Genomic DNA, 18,857 nt, shown 5'->3' with positions numbered 1-18,857 from the left:
AGTATAGTCTGATTTGTCCATTTCTTTGATGTGACTGCTGAAATTAAGGTCTGACTCCAAAATGACTAAGATTACTTACTTGTTTGTTTGTCTTTAGACCCCTGGAGTTAATGTATTTGTTCACCTTGGGAATTTCACCTTAGTTGCCAAATACAATGACATCTGTCTTGTCTGTGTTTAACTGTTAATTTCACTAAGGCACTGGCACAAGGAGTCTAGGGTCTGTAGTTACTCAGCAATAGGGCTAGATAAATCTGGGTGTTGTCTGCATAGCTATGGTGATCCTAACTCACAAAAGACAGACAGTTTTCAAGATTAGTTTTTTCAAGACGTTTTCTATGATTAAATGTCAGGAATTGTGGAAAAACTGAGTTTAAATGTATTTGGCTAAAGTGTATGTAAACTTCTGACTTGAACTATATATATATAGTATACACTGGTGGCCAAACGTTTGGAATAATGTACAGATTTTGCTCTTATGGAAAGAAATTGTTACTTTCATTCCCCAAAGTGTCATTAAACTGATCACAATGTATAGTCAGGACATGACTATAGTAACATGAAAAATTACTATTATAATTTGAAAAAAAAAATCAGAACTTTTAAAACTACTTCAAAGGGCTCTCATTAAAAAATCCTCCATGTACAGAAATGACAGATTTGCAGATCCTTGACATTCTAGCTGTAAGTTTGTCCAGATACACAGGTGACATTTCACCCCACACTTCCTTTAGCACATGCCATAGATGTGGCTGTCTTGTCGGGCACTTCTCATGCACCTTACAGTCTAGCTGATCCCACAAAAGCTCAATGGGGTTAAGATCCATAACACTTGGGGGGCCTGGGTAGTTCAGCGAGTATTGATGCTGACTATCACCCCACGAGTTCGAATCCAGGGTGTGCTGAGTGACTCCACCCAGGCCTCCTAAGCAACCAAATTACCCTGGTTGCTATTGAGGGTAGAGTCACATGGGGTAACCTCCTTGTGGTCATGATAAAGTGGTTCTCGCTCTCATTGGGGCACGTGGTAAGTTGTGCGTGGACCGTGGAGAGTAGCATGAACCTCTACATGTTGCGAGTCTCCACAGTGTAATGCACAACGAGCCACGTGATAAGATGAGCAGACTGACTGTCTCAGAAGCAGAGGCAACTGAGACTTGTCCTCCGCCACCTGGATTGAGGTGAGTTACCGCGCCACCACAAGGACCTACTAAGCAGTGGGAATTGGACATTCCAAAATTGGGAAGGGAATAAAAAAAGATCCATAACACTCTTTTAATTATCTGTTGTCCAATGTCTGTTTCTTTGCCCACCCTATCATTTCTTTCTGTTTTAAAAATGCACTTATCCTCTTTTTTAGTCGTACATCTGTCCTTGTTAGAGCCAGTTGTCCTTTGTCTTTGAAGACTGTTTGTACAGTTTTGTATGAAATCAATTTTAAGCATTGTATAGCATTCATTCCTCAAAACAATGATTGACTGATGAGTTTCTAGAGATAGTTGTTTCTTTTTTATTATTATTTTTAACCTAATATTGACATTGACATGTCAGTCTATTGCATACTGCGGCAACTCAAAACAAACACAAAGACAATGTTAAGCTTAATTTATTGAATCAAATAGCTTTCAACTGTGTTTGATATAATTGCATGCGATTTTTTAGTACCAAATTATCAATTTAGCATGATCACTCAAGGATAAGGTGTTGGAGTGATGGCTGCTGGAAATGGGGACTGTCTAGATTTGATCAAAAATGACTTTTTAAAATAGTGATGGTGCAGTTTTTTAAACCAGTAATGTCCTGACTATGTGATCAGTTGAATGCCACTTTGGTGAATTAAAGTACCAATTTCCTTCCAAAATCTGTACATTATTCCAAACTTTTGGCTGCCAGTGGATATATGCAACACCACAACATTTATTTCCATGCAGAGTTGCATACATTTTTGGCCGAAATCTTGAATTGATGACAGGAGATTCTAACCACTCCGTAAAGTCTTCTCCAACACATCTCAAATACTTTAAATGGGGTTAAGGTCAGGACTCTGTGGTGGCCAATTCATTTGTGAAAATGATTCCTCATGCTCCATGAACCACTCTTTCACATGCCTTAATGTCAATATTAGGTTAAAAATAATAATAAAAAAGAAACAGCTATCTCTAGAAACTCATCAGTCAATCATTGTTTTAAGGAATGAATGCTATACAATGCTCGAAATTGATTTCATACAAAACTGTACACTATAGTCTCCAAAGACAAAGGACAACAAGGACAGAAAGAGATGTGGAAGACCAGATGCACAACTGAACAAGAGGACAAGTGCATTAGAGTCTCTAGTTTGAGAAATAGGCGACTCACATGTCCTCAGCTGACAGCTTCATTGAATTCTACCCGCTCAACTCCAGTTTCATGTACAACAGTAAAGAGAAGACTCGTGGGGTGCAGACCTTATGGGAAGAATTGCAAATAAAAAGCCACTTTTGCAACATAAAATCAAAAATAAAAGGTTAGAATTGGCAAATAAACAGACATTGGACAACAGATAATTGGAAAAGAGTGTTATGGATCTTAACCACATTGAGCTTTTGTGGGATCAGCTAGATTGTAAGGTGCGTGAGATGTGCCCAACAAGACAGCCACATCTATGGCAAGTGCTACAGGAAGTGTGGGGTGAAATGTCACCTGAGTATCTGGACAAACTGACAGCTAGAATGTCAAGGATCTGCAAAGCTGTCATTGCTGCACATGGAGGATTTTTTGATGAGAACTCTTTGAAGCAGTTTAAGAAGTTCTGAACATTATTCAAATTGTAATAGTTATTACACATTATTAATCATGTTATTAATGTCCTGACTATACATTGTGATCGTTTGAATGCCATGCTCCAAACTTTTGGCTGCCAGAGTGTATGTGTGTATAAATCTATATATATATATAGATTTATATATATATAGTTTTGTGAATGTAAAGCCTTTCCTTTACTGGTTAGGTGTAATACTGACCCCTACTGGACGGTTATTGCCCATTTCACTCTGCATTGCTTGTGGAGGTTCATTGCTTATAATCTGCTTTATGATGAAAGAGTTTCACCATTATTATTTGACCTGTTTATCATTGCCCCTTGTCTAATCCACAACATTTTCTTTGCTAACAAGCTATAGATTTCTGTGGTCCGATTTCAATTGTTCACCTATAAAATTGGCACTACCATGTAGCTCAGATATATAATACATTGTGGCTTTTAAATGTGTTTTCAGCCTTCTCTAATACTGTCTATTTGAGAAAAGAGATTTAAACATGTTTATCTCTATAAACTGAAAAGGCTGCCCCCATTGTCTTAAAATTGTTTCTTTGAAGGGCTTAGTGTTTATTATTGCATTTGATTATTTCTTCATCACAATAATTGGAACGTGAGTTTAATTTCAAAGCAGTCAGTTTATAAAGCAGCCTCAATAAAGGACTAACCTTCAAAGAGGCCAAATTATATAAGTGAGGAGACAGTTTGCAGGCATATTGCACAGAATGTCTGTGACACAAAACATCCTTGTTCAAGCAGCTTCTGCAAAAAAACACTTTCCATATATCAATTCAGTTTATTCAGTCTTTCATTTAATAAGAGAAAATAAAATTATAATACTAATGCAACAAATTTCAAGTATGAGATCTGAAGTGGGTGAGTCAAAGAAAAAGATACTGAACAGTAACAGTTAAAGGATGGATCGACAGTCAACATAAACTTTAATTATATAAATGAACTTACATAACAACATAAAGCATAAGGACACGGACACTCATGCAGCGCAGTCGCGTAGGTCTCTCTCGAACTGGTGTCTCAGGCTCCCCTTTATCTCGCTCTCCCGCTGATCAGCTGATTCAGCGCCGGCCGTGCACCGTCACGGCCCTGCCTCGCCCTCCTCCCCGTCATATTAATATTTTCTGGTTATGTTACCATATGAACATTCCGAAAATTATCCAATTCTCCGAAATCATTACAACGTAAAAAATAGTGTATCAATATGTGTTGCCAAGGCCAGACATTAGATAGGAGCCAAAGTCAATGGCAGGCAAGACAAATGAGTAGGCCTACAGAGCTGTTCCATTTATAGTCTTTAAATCCATTATAGAATTAGCATTTTTGAGCCATGGTATGGTTTTCTTTCATTAAAGTTGATACGTGCTTGACGAATGACGTATAATTAGGCCCATTTTGAATCTGCCGATTTTTTCCATGCTCCATGCACATTCTGGATGGATTTAAACATGTATTGATCATGATAAATTAAGCCAAAATGTATGTAAAAAATATTTAGTAAAGAAACATACAAATATCTTATGTGTACATTTTTTTTAATGAATGACATTCCAATTCTGTGGGCCTGTGTATATAATTAATGGGGCAACAGTTGTCCTCATGCTGTCCTTGTTTGATTGTTTGCAACTATTATTTAAAGGTGCACTTAGTAACATTTCTGTTAATGTTTTCTGCCACCTAGCGGTGTAGATAATGCTTCAAGCAAAAACGTAGTTACTGATGTTATTGTAAAAATGCGCAACACAGTCAGCCATGATTCATTTGTTCTGCAAGTGAAAGCGCCAAATTTCAAGAGAGTAATATTCGGCTTGTCATATGATCTTAACATGGCAGCGCTCATGTGCACCCTGTACCATATGTAGAATAAAGCAGCTTTTTCCTCTAAGACCGACATGACTGGAATCTGCATGTAGTGGGAGTATACATAATACAAAACATATTTTTCAAAAATACTAGGATACATCGATGTATCGCTGCCGATATTTATCAGCCAATTATAGACCAAATGAGAACCATCTGCATAGCGGCTATTCCATGAAAATGCCAATTTAAAAACTATTGTTTTATTAATAATTAATTAGTAACACACTTTGTAAAAACTTAAAATGCACTATCCAGAAATAATAATAGCCACAATATGAAGGAATGGCACTTAATTTGATTCTTGCTTCTTGCATTAATGCAGAAAAACCGACATAAACGGCCGTGACAGTTGTGAAAGCGGCCCTATGGGCTACATGATGAGCAAACCATCCAACATTATTTGAAACCAGCAGACTTTGAATTCTGAGACATCAGTATAATATCCATTAATGATGCATGGTTACTAAATCTTAAAAGAGTGCATTTTAAAATATAGTCTGGATTTAGCCTTTCAGTCCAGGCTTAAGTCAGCAGAAGTACAAAATAACAATATTCATATAAATCATTATGTTATCATATTTTGTTATTTTTTTAAATCTTTTTATATTCTATTTATCTTTCAGTGTGGCTCTTTTTAAAAATTTGGCCTTAACAGACCCAATCCATGTTTAAAAGGAAATTATTTATTGTTAGAACAGTAAAAAAATCTTATGTTAATCTTTGTACATTTTTAAAGTAAAACAGTGACCTGATGGCAAAATAAGGTAAGTGGCAATAATATTGGTATTGTTAACAGCCTACCATTTTTGGGTTAAAATCGGTATCGGCCAAAAATGTTCATATTGGTGCATCCCTAAATACTATTATATTATTAATCTTTCTATCTGTTTAAAAGATTAATTAGCAAAAATAAATAAATACTAAGTTCACCTTTCAAGCACACAACAGTTTCAAAATTCACAACTGTGGTATGACTGTGTTAAATTAAGATTGTAAAACAAAACGTGTGAAAAAAGCCTTCTTGGTTAACCTTCAAATTGGTGTCAAAGTGGAACAGATCCCAAACTAAGCCTTCAAAAGCCATGTCACTTTTTCCTCACAACAGGCAATCTCAACTTATCAACCTGTTGTGCTTTCTTTTTCTCCTCCTTTAGAGCTTTGTACTTCCATTTAGGGATCTGTAGGTGTTGTGAATTATTTGGAGTCCTGCGTCGAGGCCTCTCCGGTATATATGTGGTCGGAGGAGCTTTACACAGCATGACTTTAGGCATCATCAAACCTGGACGCACACTGCTCCTGCGCATCGTGTGAAGAGGTAGCAAGCTGAATCTCCTGAAGGCCACAGTGGAGGCCATCATGACATTGCGCAGTATCTGGGGCTGCAGACTAGCACGGCGCTCTTGCTTCTTCAGCACCAGCTGCACTCTGGAGTTCTGGAAGAGCCGCCTGTAGTTGTTGAGACGCTCGGGCCCCAGGTTCTTCAGCTCAGCCAGACGCTGCTTACGAAGAATGTCTTGTACAGCCAGGCGACGTTTCCCCACACATGGAGGGCTGCCCGGGCACACAGTGCGACAGGTAGTAGCTATGAATGGGCTGGCCAGTGCTGTTGTCATACGCACCATGTAGTCCATGACACCTTCATCCACAGGGTTGGTCTTCATGCGGATGGTGAACAGGTTACAGGCATGTTCCAAGAACCTCCTCCAGCAAGACTTTGGCTCCTTGGATTGAGCCACCAGCTTGTCTAGATCAGGCCACTCCATATGGTAAGAGTCACAGAACTGTTCGGCACATGGTTGTTCCATCAGTCGAGACATGAGGTTGGCTGTCTCATAGCGGCCTGTGAACAGGGTCCATTCTCGTGGAGTCAGCTTACGGCCATAGTCCCTTGCTTCAGTGTCTGCACCTGTATGAAGAAAAAAAATATCATTGTCATTACTTTAGTTGAGAAAATATCAACATGTCATACAAATGACAACCTTTTGACCTTTAACTACAACTAACTACACTTTTCTCAGACTTGTTCCAATGACTTCAATCAACTGGTGATATTTAGAGGAATGTATCAAGTCAGTGCCCCTCCAGTTTACACAGGTGCCCTAGCAGAGTAACCATACAGGTAGATGGAGTTAAACACATTAACTATGGAGATGTTTTATAGACTATAGACAAAAATACAGTATTCAAATATTCATTCTCATTATTTAGGTTCTAAATTTTAGAACACTTTATGTTAAGTAATTTAAAACCTGACAAACTTGAACGTTTGCTTGAAGAGTATGCTACTTTTTTAAATATTTTGTAATCTAATCCAATGACATTCATACATTTTAAAGTGACTAAAGAGTTCAAGATTCCACATAAATTGTTAAGCTAATGATACTGTACCTGCCATTATAAGAACCCGCACACACTCGGCTCGACCCTGCATGGCTGCTTTCATCATCGCTGTGAAGCCATGGCAGTTCCTGCGCTCAGTGTCTAGCCCAGGAAAATAGCTCAGCAGGTAGTTGGTAATCATACTGTGGCCTACAATTCAGGACATAGCATGAATTTTCAGACTGGCTTTGTCTTCTCTAAGCTGTTATTTTCAGCTGGGATATGTAGAAATAAAATATAACTAGAGAAGGCAAATTTTTATATTGGCTTGACAAAACCTGGTCTGATTTGTACATGAATACAAGAGCAGTTAAAGAGAGATTCAAAGTGTCCTAAATTGAGAATTCTGTGGTTGTTCAGGGTAGTTCCTGGAGTGATGTTAAGCGGTTACAAAAGTGGATGGATGGATGGATGGAAACCAGGTATAACTCATCTAATATAGGCAGGTAGGGCAGGGCCTTACTTAAAAATTCATCCACTTGAAAACATAGATCCATACTACAAACCCAATCCTGAAAAAGATGGGACAGTATGAAAAATAATAACAAAAACAAAAATGAGTGATTTGTAAATTATATTCACCCTTTGACATATTGAAAGCAGTACAGCTACACATTATATAATGTTTTAACCTGTGAATTAATTATTTTTCTTTATGTAATTTCAAATCAGATGATTGCAACATGCTCCATAAAAGTTGGGACAGTAGAGTGTTTACCACTGTGAAACATCACCATTTGTTCTAATAACACTCATTTGAGCAATGACGACACAAGTTTGTTACGTTTAGAAAGTGGAATTTTCCCCCATTCATCCATTCTGTAGGTCTTTATCTGCACAATTGTACAGGGTCTTCGTTGCCGTATTGTGTGCTTCATAATGTGCCACACATTCTCAATTGTAGACAGGTCAGCACTGCAGGCAGGCCAGTCTAGCACACACACACGCTGCTCACACAGCCATGCACTTGTAATCCGGGCAGTACGTGGTTTGAAGTTGTCCTGCTGGAAAATTCAGGAACATTCCTGGAAAAGATGGTGCTGGATGACAGTTTATGTTGCTCCAAAATTTTTACATATCTGTCTGCATTCATGATGTTCTCACAGATGTGCAAGTTACCCATGCCTTGGGCACTGACACACCCCTGGCTCATACAGACACTGGCTTTTGGACCTGACACTAATAAAGCTAATAAAGGTCCTTTTCCTCTTTGTCCCAGATAACAAGATGGTAGATTTTTTCAAAAACCTTTTAAAACTGTGCACTCTTCGGACCAAAAAACACAGTTCCACTGTTCTACTTTCCATCTAAGATGAGACTGAGACCAGAGAATTCGGCAGCGCTTCAGGACAGTGTTGATGTAGGGCTTCTGCTTTGCATACTAAAGTCTTAACTTGCATCTGTGGATGTAGCGGCAAGTGGTGTTGACTAACAAAGGTTTACTAAAGTTATCCCAAGCCCATGTTCAGGATATCCATTACAAATGAATGCCGTTTTTTAAGGCAGTGATGTCTGAGGGATCAGAGATCACGTGCATTCAGAACTGGTTTTCGTCTTGCCCTTTACGCGCTGAGATTTGACCAGATTCCTTAAATATTTTAAATATAGTGTGCAACGTAGAGGGTGAAATGCACCAAATCCTTCCAGTTTGTCTTTGGGGAACATTGTTCTCAAAGTTCTGCATTATTTTCTGAAGCATCTCTTGGAAAATTCACAAATCTTGAACGATGCTTGCTCTTGAAGGACTAGGCTGTTTTTGGAGGCTCCTTATTCAGTATACAGTACTATGACACAATTGCCTCACCTGTTTAACATCTCCTGTTTCACATCGCCTTGTTATTTTACCTCGTCAAATTGTTATTAGTCTTAAACAGCCGCTGCCTCAACTTTTTTGGAGCATATTGCAATCAACTGATTTGAAATTACTGTACATTTAAAAAAACTATGAACTGCAAGGTAAAACATCATCTAATGTGTAGTTGTAGTGCTTTCAATATAGCAAAGGCTGAATATAATTTACATATCACTCCTTTTTGTTTTTATTCACATTTTTCATACTGTCCCAACTTTTTTGGAATTGGGGTTGTATAAACTGCCAACAATTTAATTTGTTTGCTTATAATTGTGCTCAAAATGCTGACATATGTATTTAAAAGCAGGCCTAGTATATGTTTTATATCTATTTTTAAGTTATAATGTAGCTGAAAGCTGCCAGCTATCGCTGCATGGTGCCAGTGGCTGATGGTTAGGTCACTAGTGGTGTGTATGGAGAGTCTAAGCACTGTTTCTTTACAATTAATATTATTATTATTATTATTTAAATATTAGGATCACGTGAGCTCTACCATCTTCTCTCATATTGGCTGTCCCTCCCGAAAGTTGCTCTTCATTTGCATAAAGTTAAATATTTCTCAACTTTGTCACGTCGCTGGACACGCCCACATCCGGTCGCCAACAGTTACCGTCGCTCGTGTTGCCGGATGTTGCCAGCTCTCACTGAATATGAATGAGATGAGGTCGTTTTGTCACTGCGTGTCGCTGGCAGTGTGAATGCAGCTATATACTGTACTGCGTTTTATATAGATTTACAAGCATGTGGGGCAGTGTCTGTTGCCCTCCCGAACTCCACAGCGCCCCTCACACAGAAATCTGTGGTCAAATATGGTACTGCAACCAACCCTCATTGAGACACATTGGTGCAAAAATGGATCTGCCCATAAACATAGTACCAAACCAAAGGTAACTTTAGTAGTGTAGTAATAACAGTAGTGTGACAAATATGATAAGCACTAGCAATAAACGTGTGCGTAACAGCGTGCCATTTCATTTGCAAATTAAAGACAAATTGGCCATCAAACTACTTGGTCCTAACAAGCCAGACATAAAAAAAAATGTTTGGCAATCAAAATATAGGGGTAGGTAGTAAGATACTGTATGATTATGACAACAAACTGTATGTCAAAAAGCTTTGGCTCTTGAAACTTTCTGTTTTAAATGTAGTATTACTTAAAATGTTTTATAATGATAATAATGTTTTGTTTTTTTATTACTGTGGAAATGTGGAAATGGCTGGTAGATTTTTTTGTTTCTCTCCCTCTCCTCCCTGGGGGTTTTCAACAACACTTAACATTATAAAATAACATTTGATTTAGATTTTGATCTACAAGTCAACATTTTAAGATAAAACGTTCTTATTTAGAACTTTTTGTGTGTTTGAATAATGTAAAAAAAAAAAGAAAAAAAAAGCAAGATCTGCCCACACGAGTCTCGACAGACAGACAGACAGACAGACAGACAGATGCAGGTTAAAGGCATTTCAATTTAAAAGACAAATATTTGAAATGTTATTCAATTTAAAAGATGATTTGATTTCATAAACATTCCAACATGTTTAAAACACTTTTTTTATTTACCAATCCACAGGTTTCATATTAGCAAACTATAGTTTTGGCATGTCATTTAGGACATCTACTTTGTGCATGACATGAGTAATTTTTCCAACAATTGTTTACATACAGATTGTTTCACTTTTAATTGACTATATCACAATTCCAGTGGGTCAGAATTTAACTGTGCCTTTAAGCAGCTTAGAAAATTCCAGAATATGATGTCAGTCCTTTAGGCAATAAGCTTCTGGTAGGCTAATTGGAGTCAATTGGAGGTGTACCTGTGGGTGTATTTTAAGGCCTACCTTTAAACACTTCAAAGTGCCTCTTTGCTTGACATCATAGGAAAATAAAAATAAATCAGCCAAGACCTCAGAAAAAAAATTATTTGTGGATCTGCACAAGTATAGTTAGTTCCAAACACCAAGTACACAATTTAAACACCATGGGACCACACAGCCATCATATTGCTCCGGAAGGAGATACATTCGGTCCCCTAGAGATGAACATAGTTTGGTGCGAAAAGTGCAAATCAGTCCCAGAACAACAGCAAAGGACCTTATGAAGATGCTGGAGGAAACATGTAGACAAGTATCTATATCCACAGTAAAACGAGTCCCATATCAACATAACCTGAAAGGCTGCTCAGCAAGGAAGTAGCCACTGCTCCAAAACTGCCATAAAAAAAGCCAGACTACAGTTTGTAAGTGCACATGAGGACAAAGATCTTAATTTTTGGAGACATTTACTCTGATCGGATGAAACAAAATGAACTTTTTGGCCATAATGACCATTGTTATGTTTGGAGGAAAAAGGGTAAGGCCTGCAAGCCGAAGAACTCCATCCCAACCGTGAAGCATGGTGGCGGCAGCATCATGTTATGGGGGTGCTTTATTGCAGAAGAGACTGGTGCACTTCACAAAATAGATGGCATCATGAGGAAGAAAAAATATGTGGATATATTGAAGCAAAATCTCAAGACTTCAGCTAGGAAGTTAAAGCTCAGTCGCAAATTGGTCTTCCAAAATTGTGGCAAAATGGCTTAAGGACAACAAAGTCAAGGTATTGGAGTTGCCTTCACAAAGTCCTGACTTCAATCTGATTTGTGAGATTTGTGAATTTGAAAATAGATTTTTGTGGCCAGAACTGAAAAAGTGTGTATGAGCAAGGAGGCCTGCAAACCTAACTCAGTTACAGCAGTTCTGTCTGGAGGAATGGGCCAAAATTCCAGCAACTTATTGCGAGAAGCTTGTGGAAGGCTACCCAAAACATTTGACACAAGTCAAACAATTTAAAGACAATGCTACCAAATACTAACAAAGTATATGTAAATTCTGACCCACTGGAAATGTGATGAAAGAAATACAAGCTGAAATAAATAATTCTCTCTACTATTATCCTGACATTTCACATTCTTAAAATAAAAGTAGTGGTCCTAACTGACCTAAGACAGGCAGAGTTTTCTTCGATTAAATATCAGGAGTTGTTAAAAACTGAGTTTAAATGTATTTGGCTAAGGTGCATGTAAACTTCTGACTTCAACTGTAAGACTGTGGAATATTTGTTGGATTTGGACCAGATTGTGGTACAATAACTACACGTTGACTTTGTCAATCCAACATAATTATTTGTCTTGTACAAAGACACAGGAGCACCTATTTAGCAACATACTGGGGAATTTTGATTGGAAACAGCAGCAATAGCCTTTGATAGCAGAATTGAGGTCACTTCCCTTACCTGCTTGTGCAGCAGTCATAAGAGCTGTATTCCCCTCGTTATCCTGCCAGTTCACATCCACAAGTGCACACTGAGAAAGGGCAATGACCACATCCACGAAGCCCTGGTAGCATGCCACTATCAGACCTGTCTGTTAAGCAGTGGAGAGGAAAAATATGCATCACTTCAACAGTCTAGATGTGTAATTTTCTTCAATGTCCATTATTATTTTGAAAGGTTTTACGGTGCAAACTGCAGAGGCACTGAAGCAGTTGAACCCTACTATATAGCAGTTCATTTAAAGACATAGATTGTTGCAGGGCAAGTTTCCTCATCCATTAAGGGGAGTTGAGGTCACCGACACATGGGTTTGGTCCTCTTACCTATGAGATAGATGAGCTTAGAATTCCTAGCAAGATAATGAGTCAATTAGAACATTTGGTGTCCTTTAAAAACATGTTTGGACTGGCAAGTGTATTGTTAGATCAGACCAAGCATATTACTACAAAATCAAGACAAATTTCTATGGGTATTAAAAAACTATTATTTAAAAACAAATTTTAATGTCTAAATCAGTGGTTTTCAACTGGTTTTGCCTGGAAATTAACATTTAACATTAAGTGGCAATCCAATACTATACCAAAACTGTTCATGGTACAAATGTAAACAGAACATTGACATTTATTAAAATCACAATGAGCTGCATAGACCCAACAATATTCAAAATTAATAACACAACGTTGAATAGAAAAAATGTAAATGCTGTAGATGCATAAGTAACAGCAGAAGTGTGATTTATCAGCCTACCACATGGAACAAACACAAACAAATCAAAGTACAGTGTCACATGCAATGCCACAAAGTAAATCAGCATATGTGTGCGTGAAGAGGAAATCAAAACAAATGCATGAGGTCATTACCATTGCTCAAACCACACAAAGCATTTCCCTTTTCTTGTGCGTCTCCAGACTTAGAGTGATTACAGAGCACTACAGGCAGATGGTAAGCCCCATAAAGACTATTAGCTAAGATTTAGTATGGAGTTCCCTGTGGGCTCAGAGTGCTGGTCTGCTGGTATTTATGGCACTATGCTCCAGAAAAACAAGAAACTTAACATGATCATAGCAATACAAATTTAAAGTGATGTACAGCTAAACTAAAATGTGTTGTTTTTTAAACAATTTGGGACTTCACGTTGTCTCTCTGTTTCTTGGTCAATTGAACCTCACCGCAGCTGCCTTGTAAACAAAATTTAAGAACTAATATATCTCTCTATACAAAATGTTATTTATGATAAAGAACCAGTATTTTGATATGTAAGGATTTCTACAGAGTGGTAGATCCCAATGACACTTCATATGGCTCATGTGACGTTACACCAAGCTGGGAAGGGAAATGTCACACTGTCAATAGGTGATTGTAAAGGAAAGCTTCTCAAGTCTCCTAAAGCTTCCTCCTGCCAAGGATCAACAAAATAGTGAAGGTGAAAACAGACTCCAAGGTGACATCTGAAACTGTTCAATACAGATAGCAGGCCTTAATCAAAGTAGGCATGATGAAATAATCAGCATTAGAAAAAGGTTTCCCCCAAGACTGATAAACAGGATCATTAAATACTGGAGCTTAATGGCGCTGTGCTAATGTGAATGAGTAGAATAAGATTTGGTTAAAACATTATCAGGGTCTGTGTTGGTTGAAAGACATTTACATGCAAATGGTTCATAGAGTCTTAAAAGACATGTCTTTTACTGCCGCAGAGCTGTATCTTTTGGAAATAAGAGCCTTTTCTGTCTGTGTGTGAGAAACCGTTTGTTTCCGTGAAAGTGTTTTTTCTGTCTGTCTTCAGTACATTAATTTTTCAAACAATGCTGTGTGAGTTAGAAGTGAGTCATACACCAAGTCTATAGTCCTAGATAGAATGCAAATCAAGTTTTTTTCCCCCCCCCAAGCTGAATAAGATGTTTGTTAATACATTCAATGCTTGTACAAGGCGGCAAAGTGTGACCGAGTATCTTTTTGGTGACTGTGCAGGCACAAATGAGGGGCCAATAGGTGATGCTTCATTTAGTATTTTATTACTGGGTTCTATTTTCAGGCAGACAGATGCGTTTAGCAGCAGTCAATGCAATTTAAGTGAAAATGATTCATTGGGGAAGGAAGTCACCTCAGTTCTCGCATATAATTTGGTATGACAATGGGTGGTAGATTCAAATTTAGTCTTTTATGGCCTACAGTCAGACTCTTTTGAGTGGAATTATGCTTCATATATTAAGTTCTCTGTCTAATGGACAAATGAGAGTTTCTTCCCTCGTATGAGTCTCCAAAAATCGCTGTCTGAGCGGGGCCCTGTAGTATTTTGACGTCTTAAGGCCTGGCATACTTCATACAAAAGCGAAGAACAAACAGGTGTGACATCATTTAGAACAGAATCTGGACAAGACAAAGGTGTTTTTTTCCAGGACGGGCTGCTAAACACTTTACTGCCATTGGTCCACATCATCGGATGGTGAGACCTGGAGCTCAGACAGCATAAACACACTGGCGTGCGGAGTTATTAGTGAGCTGGCGCAAACTTACCTAGTGTGATCTATTGCGTAGAGACATTTTCCAAGAATATGTCATGTAATTTTTTTATTAATTAGTCCACAAAATTAATCAAATCTACTTAAATACAAAAGGCAAAAAAAGTGCCTATACACTCATGTGCCATCTGCCCAAATTGAGATATGCCTCTCTTATCATCATTTTGTCTGTATTCTAAATATTAACACTCTATTATGCCCAATCTATCAGTGTCATCCTAAATTACAGAGCATATTATGGCCGCGTATAGCGTGTTAGCACGTTAGCTTCATGAATTCAGAATGTAAACATGACAAATGACACATTATCTACAGCATAAATATAACTTTAAATCATCAAGTGGTTAAAACAGCTTCTTTTACTGATCTTGTGTGAATTCTACTCATAGAATGAGGAAGAACACATTTTAGTGTCACATTAGTTAAGGTTTTACATGTAGTCTTGTGCATCCTCATTTAAATTCTCCACTAAACGCCTCCTACAGTGGCATGGTCAGTGTCTGAATGTTCGCAAACAGTATACCATTGCTCAGCTGTTTCAAACTTCTTTTTGGGTCCGAGCGAAGAATGAAGAAAAACTCTGCAAGTATGCCTGGGCCTTAAGAGAGCCTTTTAAAAGCTCAGGCATGATTATGATCTGCTTGGGCTGGATCATTAACTGCAATCCAAACTCCCATCTGTTTTAGGGCTTAGCTGGCTGGATGCACACCCCTGAGATTTCAGCTGAAGCAGATCACAGCCACACAACACAACTGGACATCAAGTCTGGACAAAGATTTGTCAAAAGTAGACAAATTCACAATGACCCTACCATTTCAATTACAAAAAAACTTTAAAGTACATAATGTGTAGTGGGTGAACAAACACCAATGAAAATGTCAACATGAACTATTATTATGTATTGAAGACCAGGGCTATATTTAGAATGGAAAATTATCTTACTACTTACTGAGTATTGCACAGAAAACACTGTATACTTAGTATAAAAAATTGTTAGTGAAACAGTTGGCATTATTCCACCAAAAAAAAAAAAAAAATTCAAACAGTACTCTATATTGTCTCATGGCCTCATCATATTGCATGTTATCACCTTGGAAATAAAAAGGGTTGTTTTCAATATCATCCAGTTGCCTAAAAGTGTCTTAAAAGAATGTAAATACTGTGCACAGTATAAGTACTATATACACTGTGGTAGTATTTTATTTCCAAACATACCCTGTTCCACTATGTCACGACATGGAACATAATGTGTAGCATAAAGCAAAATAATATATAATTAAGTTTTATTCTCCTCACAGTGGCCATCCAAGCCAGATGTCTTCCCTTTTTTTTCTGATTAACATTTTTATTGATTCATATAAAGAAAAGAAAAACAAATATACACAGAATCACCATTTAACCCCCACTATTACCCCTCCCAATCCGCAATCCCACCCTGACCCTCAACAACATCCCTGTGGTCACTCACACACACACACACACACACACACACACACACACACACACACACGCACAAAATAATAAATCACACACTTTTAAACCTAAACTTCTCTCTCCACTGCTCTTCCCAGAGAGCCCTCCAAAAATGCCAAATACCTGCCCCATTTCCCATCAAACGATTCCCAATTCCCCAGCCTTCTACATGACACTTCCTCGAAAGCCACCACCCTCCCCATTTCAGTGCACCATTCTTGAAATCAGGGCATTCCAGCTGACTTCCATTCCCTTAAAACAATTTGTCTGCCAATCATAACACTGGTTAGATCCCAATTTTTGTGTTTATTCCCTATATTGATGACTGCCCCATTGCCTAAATTACAGAGTCTGGGGAAAACTGAAATTTGAGTGTCCAGTACATCACACATAAAACTCTGAATCTTCAACCAAAATTCTTGGATCTCAACACACTACCACAAAACATGGGTTGTCTCCATCTTCTGATTGGCATTGCCAGCAGGTGGGTGTGTCTTTAAGACCAAGCCTATACAATCTAGAGGGGGTCCAATAGAATCTTGAATTGCATAAGGTGCACCCTTGCGTCTCTTGATGCAGACTTGACGTTTTTTAGAATCCTTGCCCACACTCCCTCCTCCAATACCAAGTATAAATCTTTCTCCCATAATCTCTTGACAGAAATGAAAGCTCTGTCCCTGCTAATTCAGAGTCTGGGGGACAGAGCTTTCATTTCTGTCAATAAAACAAAATCTTGGGTAGGCTTAGCCCACCTTTATCAATCGGCCTATGCAGTTTACTGAAATGTAATCTGGGACATTTACCATTCCAAATGAAGGACTGCTATCAAAATGCTTGAAATAAGAGAGGGGGCATTTATTGGGAGAGACTGTAGCAGGTAGTTACATTTTGGAATACAATTCATTTTAATAACATTAACCTTCCCAATCATGAATAAATGTAATGAAGCCCAGCTGCCCACATCACTATTAAATGGTCAAAATTAACTAAATAAATCACACAAATTTGCTGGGAATAAAATACCCAAATACTTAACGCCCTGTTTGGGCCACTGGAAGGTGCCATCACCCCTGGAAAATCATCCTTCTTTATCGCAGCTGCTAATGGTTCCAGGGCAAACAGAACAATATTGGGGAAAGAGGACAAACCTGCCGGGTGCCCTTTTCCAGAGTAAAATAATCTGAAATTAAACCATTCATTTGTAACGGCAATACTGAGTGTCTTTTAAGTAACTTAATCCAACCAATAAAAGTATTCCTGAACCCATACATTTCCAAAATCTAAAAAATATAATCCCATTCTACCATATCAAGCGCCATTTCAACGTCAAGTGAGATGGCAGCAACCGGAGTCTGATCATTCGCCACTGACCACTTGATATTGATGAAATGCCTAATGTTATGAGACCCCAAATAAACCCCACCTGATCTATATGTATAAGAGATGTCATAACTTAATCGGTTAGCCAATATTTTGACAATATTTTAACGTCTAGCTGGATCAGGGAAATTGGAGATGTCTTCCCTTTAAGATTCAGCATTTAATGTCATATTCATGTATAGATGAATGTCTTGACCTTACTTCTGCACGAAGTGGATATTTATGAAGGAAGGAGACAGCAGCAGCACATGAGCCCATTCCCAGAGGAGCATTCCGAGGATTGTGCATGCTTAAAGGCTCTTTGATATGATAATGGACTTGCATAAACATGTCACCCACACTGTCATAACTGTAAGCCTCTCAGGGCTAAGGGGAGTGAAAGGGACTTCCTCCAGTCAATAATATCACTCTTTAAACATGGACATTTTATAAATCGCTCCTGGAAAGTAATATGTTTATGATGTCAGTATCCAGAAAATCCATAAGAAAATCCAGATTTTCCTATACCTGTTGGGTACAATTCTAGCTGCATTAGAATGTTTATGATCAACAATGTTTCAATCACTTGTGCTGCTCGATATGGAAAAGGCCAAAGTTAAACTAGATAATTTAAATCAAGATCTCACTTGTAGAGATCTCACTATGTATCCATGCTGCATCAAACTTCTTTGAACTGGATCTGAGCATCAAAATTCTGTGAAAACTGGAGTTTGATTCAGAGTCTACTTCATGAAATTTTCTTATAAAATCTTATAAAAACTTACTTTGTTATTTTTGTTCACCTCTTGTACCTCATCCTGTGTCACACCTTGCCTTATCATGATCTTGACAATGATGGCATTGTTAGTGCAGCATGCCTTGAAGAAGCTGAGTGGCTCGGGACTCTCTGGGCTTGGACATTTCTCATAGTTGAATGAATCATCAGGCAGGTAGAAGGAATCATCTGACGCGATTCTCTTGATTTCTGGCAGGTTTGAAAAGTCCAACTGCTCAAATTCTTGGTAGACAACATCATCATCATCATGATGGTGCTCTTCATCATCTGCAAAATAAGAGTCCTCTGTGGACTCCACAAAAATGGAACTCTCTATTGAGAACTCTTCGTTATTGCAGCCTCTTACTTTTTTGTCACTGGAGACATTTTGTAGACCTCCAGCACCACTATTCTCAATTGTTAAAACCATTTAACATGTGGCTTTAGATCTGGAAGGTGGAATATAAAAGCAAAAATCTTGCAGAATTCACATAACAAGTGGTAATCCTCAG

The 18,857-nt window shown here is 38.1% G+C and overlaps 1 protein-coding gene across 1 annotated transcript; it reads right to left on the bottom strand.

The window, feature by feature from the left end:
• Window positions 1-5,692: 5,692 nt before the first annotated feature.
• Window positions 5,693-18,775, bottom strand: LOC127649709 (ankyrin repeat domain-containing protein 33B-like). Its single transcript, XM_052134942.1, has 4 exons — window positions 18,356-18,775; window positions 12,178-12,307; window positions 7,064-7,204; window positions 5,693-6,581 (listed from the first exon to the last, which is right to left on the bottom strand). The coding sequence occupies exons 1-4, from the start codon at window positions 18,773-18,775 to the stop codon at window positions 5,761-5,763; spliced, it is 1,512 nt and encodes a 503-aa protein (XP_051990902.1). The 3' UTR covers window positions 5,693-5,760.
• Between the last annotated feature and the right edge of the window lie 82 nt (window positions 18,776-18,857).

Source organism: Xyrauchen texanus, chromosome 9 (assembly GCF_025860055.1).
Source record: "Xyrauchen texanus isolate HMW12.3.18 chromosome 9, RBS_HiC_50CHRs, whole genome shotgun sequence".
NCBI lineage: Eukaryota > Metazoa > Chordata > Actinopteri > Cypriniformes > Catostomidae > Xyrauchen > Xyrauchen texanus.
Note: the sequence above shows the minus strand (reverse complement) of the source record. Positions and strands in the feature narration are given on the sequence as shown.

Bases quoted from the DNA above. Each gene is read 5' to 3' on its own strand.
- LOC127649709 (XM_052134942.1), bottom strand. From the start codon at position 18,775: ATGGTTTTAACAATTGAGAATAGTGGTGCTGGAGGTCTACAAAATGTC. The intron at 7,205-12,177 runs GTAAGGGAAGTG...CCTGAATTGTAG, and splicing joins TATGACTGCTGCACAAGCAG to GCCACAGTATGATTACCAAC. The intron at 6,582-7,063 runs GTACAGTATCAT...TTCTTCATACAG, and splicing joins GCGGGTTCTTATAATGGCAG to GTGCAGACACTGAAGCAAGG.